This window comes from Gymnoscopelus microlampas (assembly GCF_963454915.1).
Source record: "Gymnoscopelus microlampas genome assembly, chromosome: 21".
In the NCBI taxonomy this organism is placed as follows: Eukaryota; Metazoa; Chordata; class Actinopteri; order Myctophiformes; family Myctophidae; genus Gymnoscopelus; species Gymnoscopelus microlampas.
Window position 1 is genome coordinate 23240364 of NC_139958.1, and position 21439 is coordinate 23261802.

General features: G+C 41.6%; 1 protein-coding gene across 1 annotated transcript; it reads right to left on the reverse strand.

Moving 5' to 3' along the window:
* Positions 1 to 752: 752 nt before the first annotated feature.
* On the reverse strand, positions 753 to 20619 carry rnf34b (ring finger protein 34b). The gene is made up of 8 exons (XM_084047829.1): positions 20518 to 20619; positions 11890 to 12108; positions 8591 to 9124; positions 4208 to 4270; positions 3435 to 3636; positions 3181 to 3207; positions 2907 to 2954; positions 753 to 1910 (listed from the first exon to the last, which is right to left on the reverse strand). Exons 1-8 carry the CDS (start codon positions 20521 to 20523, stop codon positions 1726 to 1728), a joined length of 1284 nt encoding a protein of 427 aa, XP_083903955.1. The 5' UTR covers positions 20524 to 20619; the 3' UTR covers positions 753 to 1725.
* Between the last annotated feature and the right edge of the window lie 820 nt (positions 20620 to 21439).

Genomic DNA, 21439 nt, shown 5'->3' on the forward strand with positions numbered 1-21439 from the left:
ATGGAGCCCAATTTGATACGATTTCTTTTCTCTAGGACCCCAATCTACAAGTAAAATCCTCAGTGTTCATTTAACTCTGAGAGTGTACAAATGGAAACAAATAAGAGTCCATTTGGCTCCATTTGTACACTCTCAGAGTTACAGACCCGTAAGGATCGATTTGGTTCATATCCTAAGACAAATATCCCTGTGGGGACAATAAGGACTATTATTAACTTTCAGTCATACAGCTTGGGACCTCCTGGAAGCCCCTCAAGGACCCCTGGGGGTCCCTGGACCCCACTTTGAGAACCAGTGTGTGCACAGTATGGTGAGCAAGGGACAGACATACTGTAAGCTTTTATCGAAGTTAAGCAAGTGCTGTTTGCGTTTGAAGCACAAGGAGATGGTAATTAATGCAACAATAATTAAATCAGGCTAATTAAAAACGATGTGGATGTTCAAATGGTTTTTAATAACAAAGAAAGAAAGAAAAATTCCTACTGTTAATTTCGGAGGAAACGAAAAGAACAGTCTGTATCAATTAAACCACACTTGCTGGTTGTGAGATATATTGGAAGCCTTACCAAATGTAATTGATTGAAGGCATTAAGTTTGGCACCTTACCGCCTCCCCTACCATATGTGTATTTGTAAGACATGATGATGATGACACAATAAAATCCTCAGAGTTCATTTAACTCTGAGAGTGTAAAATTGGTAGTTAACCACTTAAGTCCTATTTTGTCGTACGACAGTGTTGCATGGCGAAAAAAGCAGACCTACAAGATGTGGTGTGATCTTGTAGATCTCTATTTTGAAATCTTTTCCCCATATCGGCATGCCCAAAATAGGGACGTCAGGTTGAAAGTGGTTAAATTAACACTGAGGATTCTACTATGTAATCTGGTGGTGCTATTCAGATGGCTGCATGGATCGACACTAAGAGACACAAACAGACAAGACAATTAGTGACTCAGTCACAAATAGAAGTCTCTTCTTATTTTCTGATATTGCACATACTAAAGAACACTGAGAGGGAGACACAGCCTGGTGTGGTATGAATGTGTAAACCATATCAACTCTAAAACCTGGGATAACAAGGTCTCTTTAGTCATCGCCCTATGACAGCTTCTCGCCGCTGCTGCGTAGAACAACCAATCCACTTCAAGTATCCATGGGACCGCCTCCTCTCCGTTGGTTTGTAAATCATAAAACACAATCTGAAACGAATCAGTGTAAAGGAACAGAGACAGAAGAGAGAAAGGGGCGGGGCAGTGTCCCAGTGCATTTGATGACAGTCCAACAGCACTGAAGGCTTGATTATACTTCGTTGCGCACAGTGTCGCATTCCGAAACTAGCCGATCTACAAGCTCACGACACATTGCAAGCTAACTAGCCCATCTACAAGCTCACAACACATTGTGAGCTTGTAGACCGCCTGTTTTTGGTGCACGACACCGGCACGCAACTAAGTATAAATCAGGCTTGAGAAGAGAGAGAGCCCACAGGGGAGGAGTAGAGTTGGACCTAGCAGGGGGAAACAAACTGTAGTGGGCTATAGGCAACAGTCTGGTCTTCAAGGCCCAAACTGGGCACAAGGTTTGGGGGGAATGTGCATGCCTTCTGCAGCATTTAAACCTGGGGGGGACATGCACAGCCCGTTCACCCGTTCCCCAACTCTCTCTCTTTCTCCCTCTCTCTCTCTCGGCTTACACTCAGTTTATTTCTTTTTCCTTAATCCTTTTAAGACTTGAAGACGTGCACAGCCCGCACAACGTATTGCCTGCAGATGGGGCACTCGCTCATCCTCTTCCCACATTTGGTACAGGTGACCATGTGACCGCACTCTAGCAACACACAGTCAATGACAGCGTCCATGCAGATGCGGCACAGGTTCTCGTCAGAGGCCAGTTGAGCTCTCACACCATCTGTGGGCAGAGGTCAAACCTTTGCCTTCATGTCTTATTATGGGCTGCTAATTACAATAATACAATACAAGCAGAGAATACAACCTAACAAAGAATGAGTCAATAATTTAATATGAATAATGAAGGTAAGACAAATTCTGATGATCTGAAGAGAAATGTTTTGAGTGCACAAACAGTAATGGTTGATTATGGTTGTTTTTGATCAACTCAATTGATCACCTTAATAGCTCAATCTACTCACCTGGTAGATAAAGAAGAGGTGGTAGCCCACCCCTGGTTTATAGCCTACTGTACTTTTTGCTTCGTCACATGATGGTGTTACTCATTTGCTTGAAAATCAATTATTTTCAGAGCGGGCAAAGCATAAATTATGCTTTATACTAGTATGTGAAACATTCCCTCTGCATTAGTGGCATTTGCTCCCCTGGCTCAATTCCCATACAGTAGCGTAAGTTCAAGAAGCCAATGAAGTAGTAATTAATAAGTCAGTGCTGCAGCATAGCATGTCTGGTATGCCTCCAGATCAGCACTTAACATTTTAAGTAGCGTAATATCACTGTAAAGCCCTTTCAATTGACAAGGGTGTCTAGACACAAGGATTGTAAATGCAGTCCCACCTGATAAGGGACAAGCCACTACTAACATAAAATGATGGCTCATGAAGACATAAAAAGCTCTTAGGAACACCATTAATGACAGCGTGAGAGAGACAGTCCTTCCGGACAAAGAGAGCGGATGCAAACTGAGGGCGCGGAAATGTCAGTGACAATTATGTCGAAAAAGAAACAGCAGGAGAATGGTGGTCAAAATGATAATATATAGAATGATATAAAAGATAAAGGGAGTAATTTGGTTATAGCATGCTATTTCTACTACTGTAGAAAGTCCTGTTTCAGCCAAATATGATGTGCAAGTACTGTATTTCTGTGCAGATGGGAAAAGGTGGCGTATTTGTCATGAGAAAGGGGGCAGACTTTGGTTATTAAAATATCTTACCTCCAACTCCACTGTTGCAGATACGTGTAGGTGGGGGGTATGCTACCACTTCATATATGAAAAGGGGCAGTAATAAAAATAAGCTATTAGTAGTCTAAGATACAGTGCAAGGAAGATAAGCCCGAGCAAAACAATTGTGCAACTTAACATATATAACGAAAGATAAATAAATAACTCAAACTAAAACTTCTTTTCCAATTAAATTACAAAGACATAACCCTCAGCAAGGTCATGTTCTACCTGAACAATAACATAATTGCATAACTATATTTACCTGCTGTTATGCTGCTAACATTTTCCACTGGAAGAAAGAGAACAAATGACACTTTTACTTGCACTGAACGTACACAGCAGTGACCATATTCACATTCCCAAATATGAAGTAAAAGCAAAATGGACGCTATTCTGAATATGCTATATGATATGGTCAATTTAGGATCTACAGTAGCTATATATAATAAGGTGAGGAATCAAATTGTGTTGCTGACTTTAGCATAGTCTGGAAAGTACAGTATACAATAATCTTACTGGACTTCCTGTTCTGCTCATTTTCTCTGTAGAGGCGATGCACTCGCTCCAACAGCTCCCACTTCTCACAACATCCAGAGTAGTTGACAAAGTTCCTGGCTAGTATCTCTTTGAGCTGGCGGACAGAGAGGTTTTCTATAGCTTCCTCGTTGTCCAGATCCGAGAGCGAGGCCCTGATCCTCCTCTGTGTTGCTGGGCTGATCTACAATAAAACAATTAACAGCACAAACACACAGTAAACAGTACAAACAAACACTGAAAGGAATTGTACAGCTCAACAGCAAGGTTGGCTTTTTATACAGAATCTTGGTAAACGGTGTGCCATATTCTCATGAGTAATAATACTGTTCATAAACTACTAAAAATCCTATGTACTTCGTTGACTGATGTGCAGTGTCCCTCGGGGGTTTACTAAGGTCAGGTCCCTGAGTCCCTCACCTTTTTTCCCCCTATACCAAATATCTACGCTGAAAATAGCCGCTCTACAAGCTCGTTGTGAACTTACAGATCCGCTATTTTCACTGAATGTTCGCCCCCAGAATAGGCATGCTAAGTTTGGCGGTTAAGCCCTATTTTATACTACATAATACAAGGATGTCACATGGCAAAAATATCTCTGAATGCATCGCAACTCAAAGCGTTGGGAGCTTGTAGAAGATCATCTATTTTCTGTCTTTCTGAACATCTTTGAAGTTTTCCACCTATAATGACATGCCCAAAAATAGGGACGCCAGGGTTAATGTGGTTTAATGACATTAAGAGGTTAACCTTACGTCTATGATAGTTTCAGTGTGCTCCAGGTTTAAAAGGGACACAATTGGAGTATCCCCCTGCTCCTGAAACACAACAGAGAACAACACATACAGAAAATCTGTCAGTTGGACATTTCAAAGAAAGTAGCATAGATCAATAAGATTGCAGCTTAAGGCCAATGCATGCTCCTTCCGACGAACAAACTTTACAAGGTTCGGACAGGCCTTCCGAACAAATTAGGAGAGTCAGGACATCTGGGGGTGCACAAGTTCTGAGAAAAAAGTTCAGAGACGAAGTTCGGAATTCAATTTGTTGTTATATCACCCGAAGAAACGTTTTAGTCACTGCAAATGAGTTTGATTTATGATTTCAGCGAATTGGATTAATTTAAAACAGGAGCGTGCCAATGATTGATAAATTGATAAAATTAAATAAAAAGTGATAATCATTCCATTTACCAATGTGAGTGACATTAGCTAATTACAAAGCCAAATTATTTCATTCAGTGCAATACCACATCTCCACATTGACGAATCCAAGTTGTCAGTTACTCCTAATAAAACTGTACTCATTAGTAATGGTCTGGAGAGCCATTACAATATAAATCAATGGGTAATGTTCTTTCCTTTAGACCTCTTAACCTACATTCTATATCAGTGTTTCCAAAACACTGGGTCAGGATCGAGGTTGAACCCTCATTTGTTTGGGTCGCAAGTAAGTATCCCTTTTTCCGTTTCCTACATTTTGGTTTTAATTATTATTTTTAAAAGATTTCCCACAAAAAATCTAATTAAAAAATCTAAATTTCTTTAAATTAAAATGTTTGGGAGCCACTGTTCTATACAACTGGTACACCAGCTTGCAATTTGTAATATTGCTGTCGTTTTCTAGCTGTAGCCTTCAACCATCAATAAGATGATTAAAAACATGGATACAATGATTAAAGATATCCTAAATCAGCTATTATGGTGTTAAAAATTAAATAAATGTTATGCTTTGTTCCAAGGCTGCAGCTGTGTTTAAGCAGCCTTGGTTAGGCAGTCCAAATACTACATTTAATTTATATCAACCATTAACTCAACAAGTAATGATTCTTTTGGAAGGAGGAGGTTAAGGATGTGCCTGTTGGAAGGTGAATAAATGGAAATAAAGTATGGAGTAAAAAGGTTATTTGTTATAAACATATATTGTTTGCATTAACTCAGCCCTTTAGTGCACTGTAGAGAAAATGTAATACACATAATCATGAGCATATCTCCCCCCTCTATAGCTCTTTGTATCTGTCATGCAAAAAGCAATTAGCTAATGGCTGCAAGAAGCCTTTCCTGGGTGTGACATTACACTGGGGACCCTTTATGTACCCTTTATGTTTATGAGACTAAAGATTATCTCCCTCTATCTACCCCCCCCCCCCCCCCCATACATCACATTCCAGCAGACATGGAAAACTCCCAGCATGCACCTGTGTTAATAATGCATCTGTCAGCTTGTTGGAGCTAGACGACTCCCTCTGCCAGATCACGGCTACAACTACCAATCAATTACTTTTTTGATTAATTGAATAATCGAGAAGCGTGTTTTTATACCATATATATATATATATATATAGTATATATATATATAAGTAGGTAGGGCGTTCATTACCAAAAAACCTACAAAAAGTCAGAATATGGAGATAAGAGGTTTCTGCCCAACAACGATCGATCGATAGATCGATAGATCGATAGATATAGATATATACTAGAGGTGCAGGACGCTGCGCGGCCCTTCCGTCTACCCGCTGCGCGGGGCTCTCGGTGCGTGGAGGCGAAAACGAAAGCGAAGCGTAGCGTTGTATTGACGGAGGGAGCATGGTCGAGTGACCATCAGTTTGTATTGAGAGAGAGAACTGAGAGAGCATGGTCGAGTGACCATCAGTTTGTATTGAGAGAGAGAGCATGAGGACCCGTATGAACCCCGCAGAGACACAAACAGCCACGCATGCACGCCACTCTCAGTATATTAGGATATATATTTAACATTAAAAAAAAAATCTAATCGATTTTTTAAAAAACAATCTATGGGCATGGTGGCGCAGTCGGTAGCGCTGTCGCCTCACAGCTTGAAGGTCCTGGGTTCGATTTCCGCCGGGGATGCTGGGGGCATGTCTTCTCCTCCACGTCATCAGCGCCCATACCCTAGGTGGGGTTGGCGAAAGGGCCTACTCTGTGTGGAGTTTGCATGTTCTCCCCGTGTCTCTCAGGGTAGTTCATACCCTCACAAAAACATGTAGTAATCCTGGTCACTATAACGCCTCCCCCATGACAGCCGGGGCGCCTGATGGAGGGGAAGGGAACTGTTTGGAATAACGTGTTCCTTCCACGCGCTACGTCCAACCAGGGAAACTCCCCCCTGTCAGGTGACAAGAAGGTCAGTTGGCTCTCATGCATTGAAGGAGGCATGAGCTCGGCCCTGGCCTCCCTAGGCTGGTGAGGGGAGTGTAGTGCCCAGGATCACTTAGAAAATTGAAACCGGGTGAAAAATAAGGGTTACAAAATCGTGGGATAAATAAAATGATATAAAAATAAAAAAAAACAATCTATATTATAATCAATCAAATTGATTAGCTACTGTACATTAACCGTTGCGCTGCTAGTTTATGCGATTAAAGATTTTCTCCCTCTATGGTAAATGGTAAAATGGTGCATTTATATAGCGCTTTTATCCAAAGCGCTTTACATTGATTGTGCCATTCACCCATTCACACACACATTCATACACCGATGGCGGAGGAAACCATGCAAGGCACCAACCTGCTCATCGGGAGCAATTAGGGGTTCAGCGTCTTGCTCAAGGACACTTCAACACTAACTGGGGAGCGCCCCAGCCCGGGATCGAACTGGGAACCTTGCGGTCTCCAATTCACTCTACCCGGCCACTCTACCCCTGAGCCACTGCCACCCCCTTAGCCTCTGCCAGTGGTCCCCCGATTGTGAAATGGCTTAAAAAATTATAATAATAAAAACAATGAAATGCCCCAAATAGGAATGCCAACAATCGTATGATTCTTTCTTAATTGTTGTATTTGTTTATTTAACTTATTTAAAATTTCCTCTCCTTTCCAAGCCCCTGGGGGCCCACAGCCCCCACTTTATAACACACTTAAAATTTAAAATGAAGCAATGAGGGAGTGAGAGAGATGAGTGCAAGAACATAGTCTTTCATTCAGCTGTTCGGCTGCAGCAGTGATGCTGGGGGGATGGGGGGGGGGGGCAGTTTTAAACCTGTGTGAGTGTTACATAACTGAGCCTAACTGACCTAAAAATGGCAAAGGACTTAAGGCCTGCTGCTGGCTGGTCTGAGGGCTGCGCACACACAGCAAACTCAGATGTTTCCAGCTGTCACATGGACATTAGAACAACACTGTATGCTTTTGCCACGTGGACAGGGATATAAGAGTGATTTAGTTATGCATTGGGGGCCATGTGTAAAATGTTTCATGTCAGTGTTTCATACCAGGGACTTCAGCAACAAAGAAGCAACATCAACAAAAGCAACACTGTTCTGTGTCACAGAAAGGAATGAATTTACCATTGAAAGGAATTATCTTGGATAAAGGAAGGGCAGATCTTGAAATGATAAAGCATAAGAAAACAAAAGGTGGACCAAATGTAAACACGGTGATGTAACTTAAGTGTTGTGATACATCATGTGATACACATGAGGCCACTTGTTTGCTTCTTTTCACCTGACAATGAGTTGTTTCACCGGAAGGAGGAACACATGTGGAGGAACACTATTCTTCTCAGTTCAGCCTCACACTGAACCAGCCAACCTGTACGAGTTGGACGTGCAGTGACAGAGACCACCCCCCCAGCTTACCACCGTCGAACATGGCCATTTGCGTTTGTTGGAACGTACAGCCAAGCCAGAAGCATCACGGAGGATTCAAACCCCTAGACTCTGCAGTGGTGGGCAGGAATTTTACCCCTGTGCCACCCGATTTCCCCCTTTGTGTGTGTTTGAGAGAGAGAGAGAGAGAGAGAGAGAGAGAGAGAGAGAGAGAGAGAGAGAGAGAGAGAGAGAGAGAGAGAGAGAGAGATCTAATCTGCAAGGAACAATGAGATACAATTCTCTGCATTTCCTTGTGTGTGTGTGTGTGTGCACGTGCGTGGTGTGCGTGTGTGCGTGCGGCCACAGAATGTACAATAAATCAAGTGTTGAATGGTTTTATGCATTATCTGCGTGCGTGAGTGTGTGTTTGTTGTACTGTATTATGCATACAAGCAGTCAGTCATAAGCCCGATTTGTTCTTCGTCATACGCCGGTGTTCCACGCCCCAAAATAGCCGATGTACATGCTTTTAGGTCAGCTATTTTTGGAGCATGACACCATCGTACGACAAAGTATAAGTGGGACTATACCTGGCTGGTGGTCCCTGAGCTGTCACTCCGGCTGAGCACGTCTCCCTGAGAGGCGGACAGGACTGACTGTTCAGAGGTGGAACGATGGGCGGAGGGCGGGGAGGCGTGCAGTGAGTGGGGGAGGGAATGCAGACTGTCCGTATCTGCTCCTCCCTCTTCTTCTTCTTGCTCCTCCTCCACTACCACCACCACCACCCCCCCCTGCTGCTCCTCCTCCTCGACCTCCTCACGTGGCTCCTCGTCATTCCCGTCCTCTTCTTCGTCCTCGTCTTCCTCCTCCACCGGCATCGGAGTGTCCCCCGCGCCCTGATGGCAAAGCACTAGGTCCACCAGGTCCTCCTTCTCCCTGCAAGTGTCCGTGGGAATGTTGCGCAGGAGAAGGTACTGGCGCAGGTCCTTGACCCGCAGCTGCATGAGCCGAGGCCTCTGGAAGGCCGTGCCGCGGAGCAGGTGACAGGTGGTGCAGCAGCGCAGGTTCTCCTGCAGCACCGAGCACAGGGCACAGAAGCTCTTCTTACAGTCACAGCAGATGTGCTGTTGGAGGGTGGGGAGAGAGACAGACAGACAGACAGACAGACAGACATGGGGCAGAGAGAGGTGGAGGGCAGTGAGAGAACGAAAATGACATGATCATAGGCTACTCTGTTTCTTGCCACTGTGGCTACATTGTATAGTGTTGAGTATAGTGTCGATTTCTAGTGATGTGTTTTCTACTGTCAAGCGCCATAGTATTCCACACAGCTTTTGTGTAACTGACCCAATGCCCTGCAAGGATCACGTCCAAAAACAGCCAATGAATTGGACTAAATGAAGACCGTCCTAAATCATATTATCAGGGATACCGCTAGCGAGAACCGTTATCACAAATACACCCATATTCTCCATGTGACATCTTTAGCATCTCAACACTTCATTGCGGCTTCGCTGGAGTCATGTTTAATCTCACTGACACAGAACTGAGCTGAACTGTCTGTGTAAATGAACAGAATGGAAGCACAATATGGCAGGAATTATTTTCATATCACTGGCGTGCAAATGTGCTCATTATCATTACGCGCTATCGTGTGTGTGTGTGAGTGTGCGTATGCGTATGCGTGTGCGTGTGCGTGTGCGTGTGCGTGTGCGTGTGTGTGTGTGTGTGAATGTGCTCTGGTTCACTAAAAAGACAATTCCACAGCTACACATGCTTTCTTCATTCCTTTGTATTATTTCCCTAGGACCTCCTCTTTCAGTGTGATAAATTTCACACAAACGGTTGCGTCCAGGGGATTCAACCTACATGCCATTGGCATGGCAACAGGTGTGAGGAGAACGATAGAGCTACTGGACTCTGGCTACTCCCGAGCTTTCATCCCTGGCACAGCATGACTTAATGCCACATGGAGCCATAGTCTCTGCAATTAAAGCTGCAATCCATAAGATTGATGCCCTAACCGGTATTTGAACCTGGGTTTGCCACGCAAGCACCAAAGTTTTACTGCTGAACTAAGACGGAAAGCCTGATTTTTAACGTCATTTTAACGTCTACTTGGGCTTTTGTGTGCACCACAGACAAAGTTGCTTGATTCAGTATTATATAATATATTCATTTGATCAGACACGCCCCCTTCCTATATAAACCCACTTTAACTATGTTAGACTCATTTAAAAAACACGTCCCTGGTTCTGGTGACTGCTATTGTCCTTCTAATGCGTCTAAAACATTTTTGGAAAATGAGAAAAATGTAATAAAAACGATGAATTCATTAATAAAGTAAGGAACTACTATTCTCAAAGTAAGAGTAGGGAGACCACCTCCAACCACTGCAGTTGTGTTAGTTAGATTCTGTTAATATACTCTATCATTCAGACTGGTTAAAATAATGTTTTATTCACTAAAAAAGTTATAGATTGCAGCGTCTAACTGTGTCGAGTGACTCAGTTCAGAAGAAACCTTGGCCCTGCAATTAATATTTCATGCCTCCGTGCTGCAAAATCTATAATCTGTCTCAATTGTTGGCATCAAAACCACCACCACTGGCACCATCAAGACTGTTTGCAGTTATCTGTTGCTTTCTCATTTGACTAAACTCTTTTTATTTATTAATTGATTGAATACTTTATTAAAAGTACAGAGGTACGGTTATACAATAATGCTAAAAGGATAACACAGATTGTCTGTCCTGATAAAGGTCTAACGACCGAAACGTCGATCGAGAATAAAGAGCAAATTTTTTTGCAAGATCCAGACGGTGTGCGGGTCCTATTCTTTGCTTTAACCATCAGAGATCTCCTCCATAAAAGGATAACAAAAAAAATGCCCTGAGGGCTTGTTTCCATTGTGGTTCTGTGTATTCAATTCATCAACGAGGAAGGTAGTGGACGCACATCCGTGGCCCAGGTGCAAGACAAGCAAAAGTATCATAAAAAATAATAGAGTCTGCACACTGGTGATGCTGAAAAAGGCTCCGCTGTATTTTATTGTGTCGTCAACGTTTCGATCTATTCAGATCTTCATCAAGACATATACTATACAAGAGATCATCAATACTAGGAGCAGTAAAAGTATATTTACAGAAAAACAGTGGGGGGTAACTTTTTTTTGGCAAGCTAGAAGACTTGTCTAGGTCCAGTTGCAAATTGCAGACAGGTGCTCTTTTATGGAGGTTTTGACGGAGGGTAGGGAGCATAGTTATAATATATCTAGAGGCCGGACTGCCCCGCCCCCATCTATTAATTTAAATGAAGGTTACTCACTGGCGTTTGAAGCACCCGGAAGAACGCTCTACTTCTGGGTGCCCAAATACGGAAGTCATGAGCACCGAGCCGTCGCACTAGGGTTTCAAACGGTAGAAGCATGCGCAGTGGCGTTTTCAAATGCGGAAGTATTGCAATCGCAGATTTGACCACCAGGCGACGGCTGTGCTTCACTGTTCTACCGTGGCTCTGGGGGCTTGGTAGGGAGTCACACTTTTTGATGGCTGTTGGTAGGGCATTCCACATTTTGGTGGCATAATAGTAGAGTTAATTCATCCTCATGTTTGTGCCGAATCTGGGGGGAATGAGATCAGTGGAGCTCCCTCTGGTGTTTCATCATTAACATCTACACTTCTCATCATCATCATCATCATCATCACCACCACTACTGATATATATTACTGGCTGATTTATATTTGGTTGCGTGCCTAAATCTAAATTAGCTGATCTACAAGCTCACAAAGAGTCACAGCGTGAGCGTTGTGTGAGCTTGTAGATCAGCTATTGTACTGTAAGGTGTGTGCGACTAAACATAACACGCGGCTTTATACGTCTCGTCTTACCTTGCGTCTGAAGACGGAGAAGGCGAGTCCACAGGCCTTACATAACTGCCCGGCGCTTCCTGAGCTGGTGGGGGGATAGGTGGAGTACCCAGCGCTGGGGGCGAAGCGGAAGGGCCCGGCCCCTGCTCCAAACCCCGGCTGCTGCGCCCGCACCGTGCCCGTGCCCATCACCTCGTTCAGCAGCCCACAGCATGACGCCCACATGGACGATGCACCCGCCTGTGGTGAACACACACACACACACACACACACACACACACACACACACACACACACACACACACACACAGGTTTGTATTACTGAACTTGTGAGGACATCAATATTTTAGGACAGCAATTTTATGCATGCAATTTTTAATTTGGGGCATTTTTAACCGCAAGCCTAAAACCGAAAAATAGCAGATCTGCAAGCGCACAGCGCGTGTGTGCTTGTCGATCAGCAATTTTTCGGTGCACGACACTGGCGCGCAACTTAGAATAAATCAGGCATAAATATAAGCAAATGTCCCCACAAGTACAGTAGAATTTGAGAAATAGACATTGTGAGGACCGTTTTCCCGGTCCTTACAAGAAAAAAAAACACTAACCCAGGTTTTGGTTGGTGTTAGGATCAGGCATTTAGAGGTTTGTTTTAGGGGAAATAATCCTAACACTAACCCAAACTTTTTTTTAAAATTGTAAACATATCTCTAAATATATGATCTGCTTTCTTTTACCATTTTTCTTGTGAAGACCAGGAAAACGGTCTAATGTCTATTTCTCAAATTCTACTATACTTGTGGGGACATTTGGTCCTCACAACTATAGTACACAAGCACACACACACGTTTGTATTACTATACTTGTGAGGATAATGACATTTTAGGACAGTGATATTATGAATGGCGCTTTTAAAATGTTTTTAAAACCTAAAGCATAAAATAGCTGATCTGCAAGCTCACAACGTGTCATGCTGCGATGCGTTGTGAGCTTGTATCTGCTATTTTCGGGGCATGACACTGAAGCACAACTAAGTATAAATCAAGCATAACCCCCATTGTGGTGCTCACAATTTGTCAAATTCCACTGTACTTGTGGGGACACTTGGCCCTCACAAGTATAGTACACACACACACACACACACACACACACACACACACACACACACACACACACACACACACACACACACACACACACACACACACACACACACACACACACACACACACAAATTTAGCAAATGTCTAACACAGGAGTACAGAATCATCCCTTACCATAAGCTAATTAAGCTTCTCCCCTTGGCTTGATACATAATTGATGGGAAAGGTAACTCAACCCTCTCTTCGTTAAGCACTCACACAGAAATCTCAACGTTCCACAGCTTTTTAGCTGCTTCCCATGCACCCACACAGTCGTTTTTATTTAAAATGCTCTATGAAAGAGAATGTGGGATCTGAGTTCATTCAGGCATATTTTGCAGGATGAGAGAGATTAGAGAGAGAGAGAGAGAGAGAGAGAGAGAGAGAGAGAGAGAGAGAGAGAGAGAGACGCACTACATTGTGGGTGCCTTTCAGGTAAGGAATGGTTCACAGAAATTGCTATTGAAAGCTCTCGTTAACCATTAAAGGAGTAGTTCACCCAGAAAAATAACTTATTTTCTATCAATTAGACACCCCATGAAGCCTTGAATTCATGGATATATATTTTTTTTTTTGCATTTGATTTGATGACCGGCAGAGTTTCCGGTAGGACACTCAATGAAGACTCCGCCGGTCATCAAATTATTGGCTTAGGAATGCGACAAAAACAAAAAAATCATGGAGTGTGTAATTGATAGAAAACAAGTACGTTTTTGGATGAACTACTCCTTTAAACCCTATATACTTTGGAGACTTGTGTGTCTGTCCACACATGGTCTATCCTTGGCCCACTCCTTTTTTCACTCTAAACCAAATCTCTTTCCCGAAAACTGCCAATGTACAAGCTCACAACGCGGCACGTTGTAAGTTTGTAGATCTGCAATTTTCACTGAATGTTTGCCTATTATGACATCCCTATAGAAAAAGGACATGAGTTGTTAATGAACTTGTCCAAATGGGATGCAGAGTTAAGTTTCCCATGTTACACAATGGGGTCAACAACAAGCAACTCAATAACAAAACACAGGCTTTGTAATTAGTCAAATGTAAGGCATGCTTGGGTGACATTATGCACATAATTACCTATGGATAATCTATGAAGCGTGTGCAAAGACACAAGTCAAAGCAGTGAACCAGTACAATGAACGAGCACACAGCAGATCTGTTGCGTCAGTTCACTGACCACAAGACTGGACAGAGACAGGGAAGTCAAGATGGCGTGATCTGATCTGAGCTTCAGCTCCTTGGAGAATACTGATGAGAGAGGGGAGGGGGGGCAGGGAGGAGAATATGTCTTCTGTTCCAGGGTCTGGGGAATCAATAGCTGACATGAGCAAACTGTATACTCTCTGTGGTTCCCGGCACACAACAGAACACAATGGATTTCCACAAAGGCCAGACTACATCTCTTCACAAGGCAATGTTCAGCTCTGACCAGCTACACCAGTGGTTCCCAAACGGTGTGCCTGAGATTTTGTGACAATCACAACATTATTAGTGCAATATATACAACTATACAAAACGTTATGCATGATTTTTTAATTGACTATATCGGTACTTTGTGCACACTAATTTTCCAATAGAAAACAATATATATATATATATATATTCTTAAATAGGGCTTAGGATTTTTCTATTTGGCATTAGTAAATACAATTTTTGCTAACACATGTTATGGAGGCTATTTTGTACAGATATGAATATGACAGGTGTGCCTTGAGATTTTGCCCTTTGGTGTTGGTGTGACTTACTCCGGGCACAAAAGATTGAAACCCCCTGTTTCTAAACCACTGTGATCTCACCTCACCATCATCTTTTTGTTATAGAATCGAGGAAATAAGTACTAAATGTGGAACCACAATGAAAGTGAAAGGTTTAGCTCCCACATTGTTGACATGCTCACTGGAATACACACCGAGCAGATCCCTTACATCATCAGATAAAGGACTCATTAAACCTAGAATAATGCCTTCAGTCATTATGGTCCGACTCTATGGAATTCTGTTCCACTTGAATGAAGGTCTGCTATAACAGTGTCTTCTTTTAAAAGCAGACTGAAAACATATGGTATCTCTTTTCACAAGCTTTTAGTTAGATTCAAAGTGTGTGGAAATCTTATCCTTTTGTTTTATTATGTTCTCATCCTACGTAATTTATTTTTAAATGTCAGTTCATGTTTTATACAGTATGTAATAAATAACGTCCTGTCTTACATGTTTTATGTTTGCCTATTTTTGTTTTTATTTTGAAGCACATTTCATATATATATATATATATATATATATATATATATATATATATATATATATATATATACACACACACACACACACACACACACACACACACACACACACACACACACACACACACACACACACACGTATGTAAATATAAATACACATACATATATATACATGTATATAAATATATATACACATATTTTACTGTCCACAAGAATATATAGTGCATCCAGTGCTCTGCTGGTAGAGCAGGATAAGCTACTACAGCAGTGTGACCATGATGAAATCAGTTCTATTTGGCTCCATGCCAGGGGCAAAGCTTTCCTCTGTCACCTCAATTAGCACCCTATAATCCCTGACGGAATGTCAAAACATACAAGTGACAACTGCAAACAAGGTCTACATGATCCACATGATTCTCTACAGCTACTTGTATCTTATATTAAAATTGGCATATTATATTAAAATTGGCATGTGGGTGGGTGGGCATCACAAAACGTAACACTTGGGTTTGACTGGCCAACAAATGTCACGGAAAATGACACAAACTTGACATTCGGATTTGATTGGCCAAGCTTCGCAGGCTCTTATCAGCTGCACTCGATGTTCAGCCCGCAAAGCGGCCTGAACATACTGTACATTTGTATATTTGCATTTTTTCCACAGCCCAAACTATAAACCAGTGATTCTCAACTTTTTACATTTCCAGGACCCCTAGTTGTATATGCATTAGGCCACGACCTTCCTTTGATACACTCTTTTTTCTACACTTTAAAATCCTCAGTGTTCATTTTAACTTTAAGATGGTACACACTTGGCTCCATTTGTACACTCTCAGGTCCATTTGTACACTCTCAGGTCCATTTGTACACCCATTTGTACACTCTCAGGTCCATTTGTACACTCTCAGGTCCATTTGTACACTCTCAAGTGCATTTGTACACTCTCAGGGTTACAGACCCGTAAGGGTCCATTTTGTTCCTAACAATCAAACATTTAGCTGGGGACCCCCTGGAACCCCTTGAAGGAACCTTGGGGGTTCCCGGACCCCACATTGAAAACCAGTGCTTTAAACAATGGGAACAAATTACTTAAAATTACCACTTCACCTATTTTCAACATATGTTCATATAATTGGTCCTCACTAATGCTCATTATGGGCGCTCGGGTGGCGCAGTGGTAAAGTACCTGCCCACCACCACAGAGTCTAGGGGTTCGAATACACCATAGTGCATCCGGCTTTGTCGAGCATCTATACGAACACAATTGGCCCGTGTTTGGGGGAGGGAAGGGAGGGCAATATTTGTCACTGCACGTACTCCTAAATTATAAACACAACTAATGCTCATTATAAGATGGTACCATTTCTGTCTACTTGCTCTGTGTCTAAGAGGAGGGCTGTGGACAGTTCAGATTTGGTAATTTCACACAAGATGTACATTTTTCTTTTAATAAATACAGGAACCATGGCTTCTATTTCAGCATGCTAACTTTCCAGGAAGAGAAAGGCTGTAGTTTCTATTAGCTTGGAATCCCCATTGATAATGCCATAATCAATGGGGAACTGTCCTTAGCCCACCAATGAGACACAGAGTGAGTAGACGGAAATTGTGCCATCTTATAATTAGCATTAGTGATGACCAGAAGATAAGGTTGAAATGCATGAAGTGCTCCTTTAAGTAATGTATCTATCAATATATGATAATAGGGAAAGTTCACATTCTACTGCTCTGCCACCAAAATGTGGAATTCCCCAACACGTGTTACAGTGGTTTCTTTCAAAATTGGCCTGAAAAAACAGCTATCAGAAGAACAAAAGGGGAGGTAGGAATGTAATTTTGCCATCTCTTTTGTATAGTGTTTGTATTTGTTGATGACATGTATTATTGTGTTATTTTTTTGTATGCTATGTTGATGAATTGAATACATAGGACCACAATGGAAACAAGTCCCCAGGACTTTTTTGTGTCTTACTGTACCACATGCTGTTTACATTTCGGACTAATAATATTCAATCAATCAAAGAAATATGACTTTCATGAGTAACAAAGTAATATAATGCATTACTACAAATTGGGTAGTAGTTACAGTTAAGGAACACATTACTTTCTTTACTCTTTATTTGTTTTTTAAAGAATCTAACAAATGCACACCAATGACAATGCAGTTTGTCTACCATTCACTATCAAAATACAGCCTGCACTTATAAGAGTGCTGCTAAGTTGTTTCAGCATGACACTGAAATCTAGGCAGCTAAAATACAAATTTAATATCAATTATTACTATTATTGTGGCATACTTTAATACATTTGTACCTATTCTATTCCATTTAATATGGATGCAAATCAAATTACTTGGCACAGAAACATCATTACTTTTGATTGAATATACTAATAAGTAGTGTATTACATTTTGAAAGTAACTTTACCAAAACTGGTCACTAACCACGTGACAAAAGTAGAACCTCTATTGGGCTTTGTTCTCAACAAGACTACACCTCTCACTTGGCTCCCATGTTAAAACTGTTTTCAGCACTGTTCCACAAATGAGTCATGAAGTCATGGGTATTCCGTCTCCTTAGCAATGACTTTTTCAGGGTACTTTTTCTAACACTATCACACAATCAAGTATGTTATTAGCTGGCAGACTGTTCAAGACTTCCTCCCGACAGAGATTGGGAAGTAACATTTTCAGTACAACTAAATGTGATCAACCTGCCTCATTCCTCATAATCTTATTTAAAAATGCATGAACTTGTTCTTTACATAGATAGTACACTATTTAACATCGACAATATCTTATTAGATGGTCTTCTAAGAGCAGTGACGTGCAACCATACTAGTTTTGGTTACCAAACTAACTTTTACTTCAGCACAGATCATTCTATAATTCTAAAATGTGGCTGTCCTATTTCATAACGAGTGCCTGACATATACCGTGCTATTCTCCTGGCTCTGTATCACATTTCATAACAATCTCAGATTTCTTAATCCATTTTAGAATAGAAAACTGGATCATGTCAGTCCTAAGTGACTTCTCTTTAAACTGGTTCTTGTGTTACAATCGGTGCTGTGTGACAAAGCTTTATGACTGGCAATTTAAAGTAACAATAATATAGGCTTGGCAGCACAGTCCAGCAACTTATCAAAACACTGGAAAACTGAACTGAAGAATAACTAGTTACATCGGTCTGCATTGCTTCAGCCAGCATTATTTATTCTGTGTTATTAAATCATTACAGCCTGAAATTTGCATTACTTACTGTAAAAGTTAGGGGACTTTTTGCGTGGTTAGTCTAATTAAATCATTAACTTGAAACCAACGCAAAAGCAAGCATGCATTTTCGAAGCATTTTCAAAGTAGTAGTAGTTTGGTGTTTTATGTTCAGTCTATCCCTCATGGGCAGAAAAGCTTATTTTCAAATTGAACCAAATTAGTCAATACAATGTCACAGACATTACGTGGATCATATGGTTGTTGTTGCAGTAAGCATGAACTTTCATTGCGCAAAGTACTACAACACATATCTTATAAAACAGTCAGTGATTCTCAAACATTTTCATGTCAAAGACCTCCCAAATTGATGTATTTGGCTGCGCACACCCCTTTCTGAAAAGATTTTGTACCATAATTACATTTTGTGAAAGAAATGTTAATAAAAAATAGCAGATCTATAAGCTCACAACATCTCAATGTGACACTTTGAGACCTTAGATCTGTTCTTTTTGAATAACCAAAGTAGCCTATAAAGTAGGGTAAAGTGGTTAAACTGATTTTGATGCTATTGACTAATTTTGCTGGGGACCTCCTGGAACCCCCTCAAGGACCCCTGTGGGCCCCCGGGACCCCACTTTGAGAACCACTGTTCTCAAACACTGAATTTACAGCTGGAAGTTACAGCTGGTTATCATTTCAACGAGTTCACTTGTGGAAAAGCACATGTATTTTTTTTTTAATAAGTAAAATAAATCTAATCCCAACCTATAACATATAACAATGTTATTATGCTGTTTTAATATGGTGATGATTTTGTTGACAATTATAACTTGCTTATTACTACGTTTACCATATTACCACCGATCATCATATCATCATATCATCACTATCACCCATGGGCTTATTTATCTTATCTCTGACTGCAGCACAGAGAGATTAATTCAAATGACAAACTATACCTGCAGCTGTGAGTGATCTAGTCCAGTGGTTCTCAACCTGTGGTCGGGACCCCCAGGGGGGTCCCCACATGATTTGGGAGGGGGGTCCCCAGATGCAGTGAAGTGACAATTCAAGGACTTTTAAGACCTTTTTAATACCTCAACAAAAAAAAGAAAGAAAAGTAAAAAGACCATTACTGCATCAACAGTAATCAACAAACTATTCTATAAAAAATGGTCACAGGTCACACATTGGCCAAATTGTCAAATAATATAAGAGGCAAGAATTGTGTAAATAGCCAATCTACAAGCTCACAAGGCGTTGTGAGCTTGTAGATCTGCTATTTTCACAATTTTTATCAGTGGAACCGAGTCGAACAAAATGTAATGCCTCAACTCCTACATTCCAAGTGCTTGTCAGGGTGGGGGGTCCCCAGTTCAAATATGATTATTTTGGGGGTCACAGCCTGAGGTTGAGATTCCCACTGATCTAGTAGAGACATGATGATGATGTGATGATGACATTCCCTCACTGACTGACTGCAGTTCATTAATAGATAGACAGCATCACGATTAAGAAGACATTGCATCTGCGGTCCAGTGGACTTTGGTTTGGGGACGAACTGGGAAGTGCCACTGTCACTGAGTTCAGAGAATAAAGCTCATTTACAACCAGCTACAATGTGCCTGGGATGTAGCCTACAGAATATGCAGTGCAGAAAATAGAACGCTCGTCTGGTACATAACGTCTGAAAATAGCCGATCTATAAGCTATAGATGATTAGATTTATAGATATACGCGTTGTGAGCTTGAAATAGATCTGTATCAATCTGTGTAGCCTATAAATCAGTGCATACAAATCCCATCACATTGGCACGTATAACAGGAGACAACCGCAATGACATTATAGCGGTGCAAAAATGACAATACAACATCAATGAACATTCAGATGAACATGCATTGACATCGACATGATTCCATGGTAATTTCATTACAGGCAATAATAGGCTACAATGAAGAATAATAGTTTAATGGACACAACACAAAACTATAACATCGTCTCGACATTATTACATTATTAAGTTAAAAAATAGGAATATAGTATTTACCTTCATTGCAATTCCCGGGTAAGGAATTTACCGAGTAACAATTTGATCAGAGCGACCATTGCAAGGGCACAGACAGGGAGATCTCAAACCATTACCTATTCCCTCTCTCTTCAGCTCCCAGTGTATGTGGAATAAACATAACGTAATGGCCCAGTGTTGCCAGATTCTGTGAGAGAGATAAGCAACCAGGTCTACGAAGCCCAAAAGGAGCGACCACATGAGCGCTTTAAAACTATTATGTATCTGCTATTTTCTAAAGGAGAAAAAGAAAATAATGAAATATGGAATATTTTGTACGCAAAATATATGGGGCATGGGGGGTCCCTCACACAACATGTTTTAGATGGGGTCGGGATGTGTGGACATATTAATCTGGGGGTCCTGGCCGCTGGCCGGACCTTGACATGAAAATGTTTGAGAACCACTTGATTAAACAACAATAGGAAACAAGCACAAATAAGCAACTACACTTTAAAAACAAGCCCAAAAACAACGCAACTGCCAATAAAGCGACTTTACAGAAAAACAAGCCCAAAGTCGCTTATAATAACCGGACATGGCAACGCTGTAATGGATGGGAAAGAACTGACCAATGACCGACTGGGAAAGAGGGAAACGCTGTGATGCTTCGTCGCGCGTACGGTGTCGCGCGTCGAGAATAGAGGATCTCCAAGCTCGCCCGCGACGCGCTGTGAGCATAGAGTTAAAAGGCTGTGAGCTTGGAGATCCGCTGTTCTCGGGCCGTTCTCGGCGCGCAACACCATATAGTGCGACGACGGAGCATACATTTAGGGCTTTAATCACGGTTATCTTTAGAAGCCAATCATCTTTCAGATAGCCGCGTAGTGGGCGTTCCAGGCCGTCCCGTGCGTAAACACGCATGTCTGATTTAGCCTGATTTGTTATAGTAGTGTCGCTCGCC

Coding starts and splice junctions, on each gene's coding strand:
- rnf34b (XM_084047829.1), bottom strand. Junction 2,955..3,180: donor TGTTAGCAGCATAACAGCAG/GTAAATATAGTT, acceptor TCATATATGAAG/TGGTAGCATACCCCCCACCT. Junction 1,911..2,906: donor CTGCAACAGTGGAGTTGGAG/GTAAGATATTTT, acceptor CTCTGCCCACAG/ATGGTGTGAGAGCTCAACTG.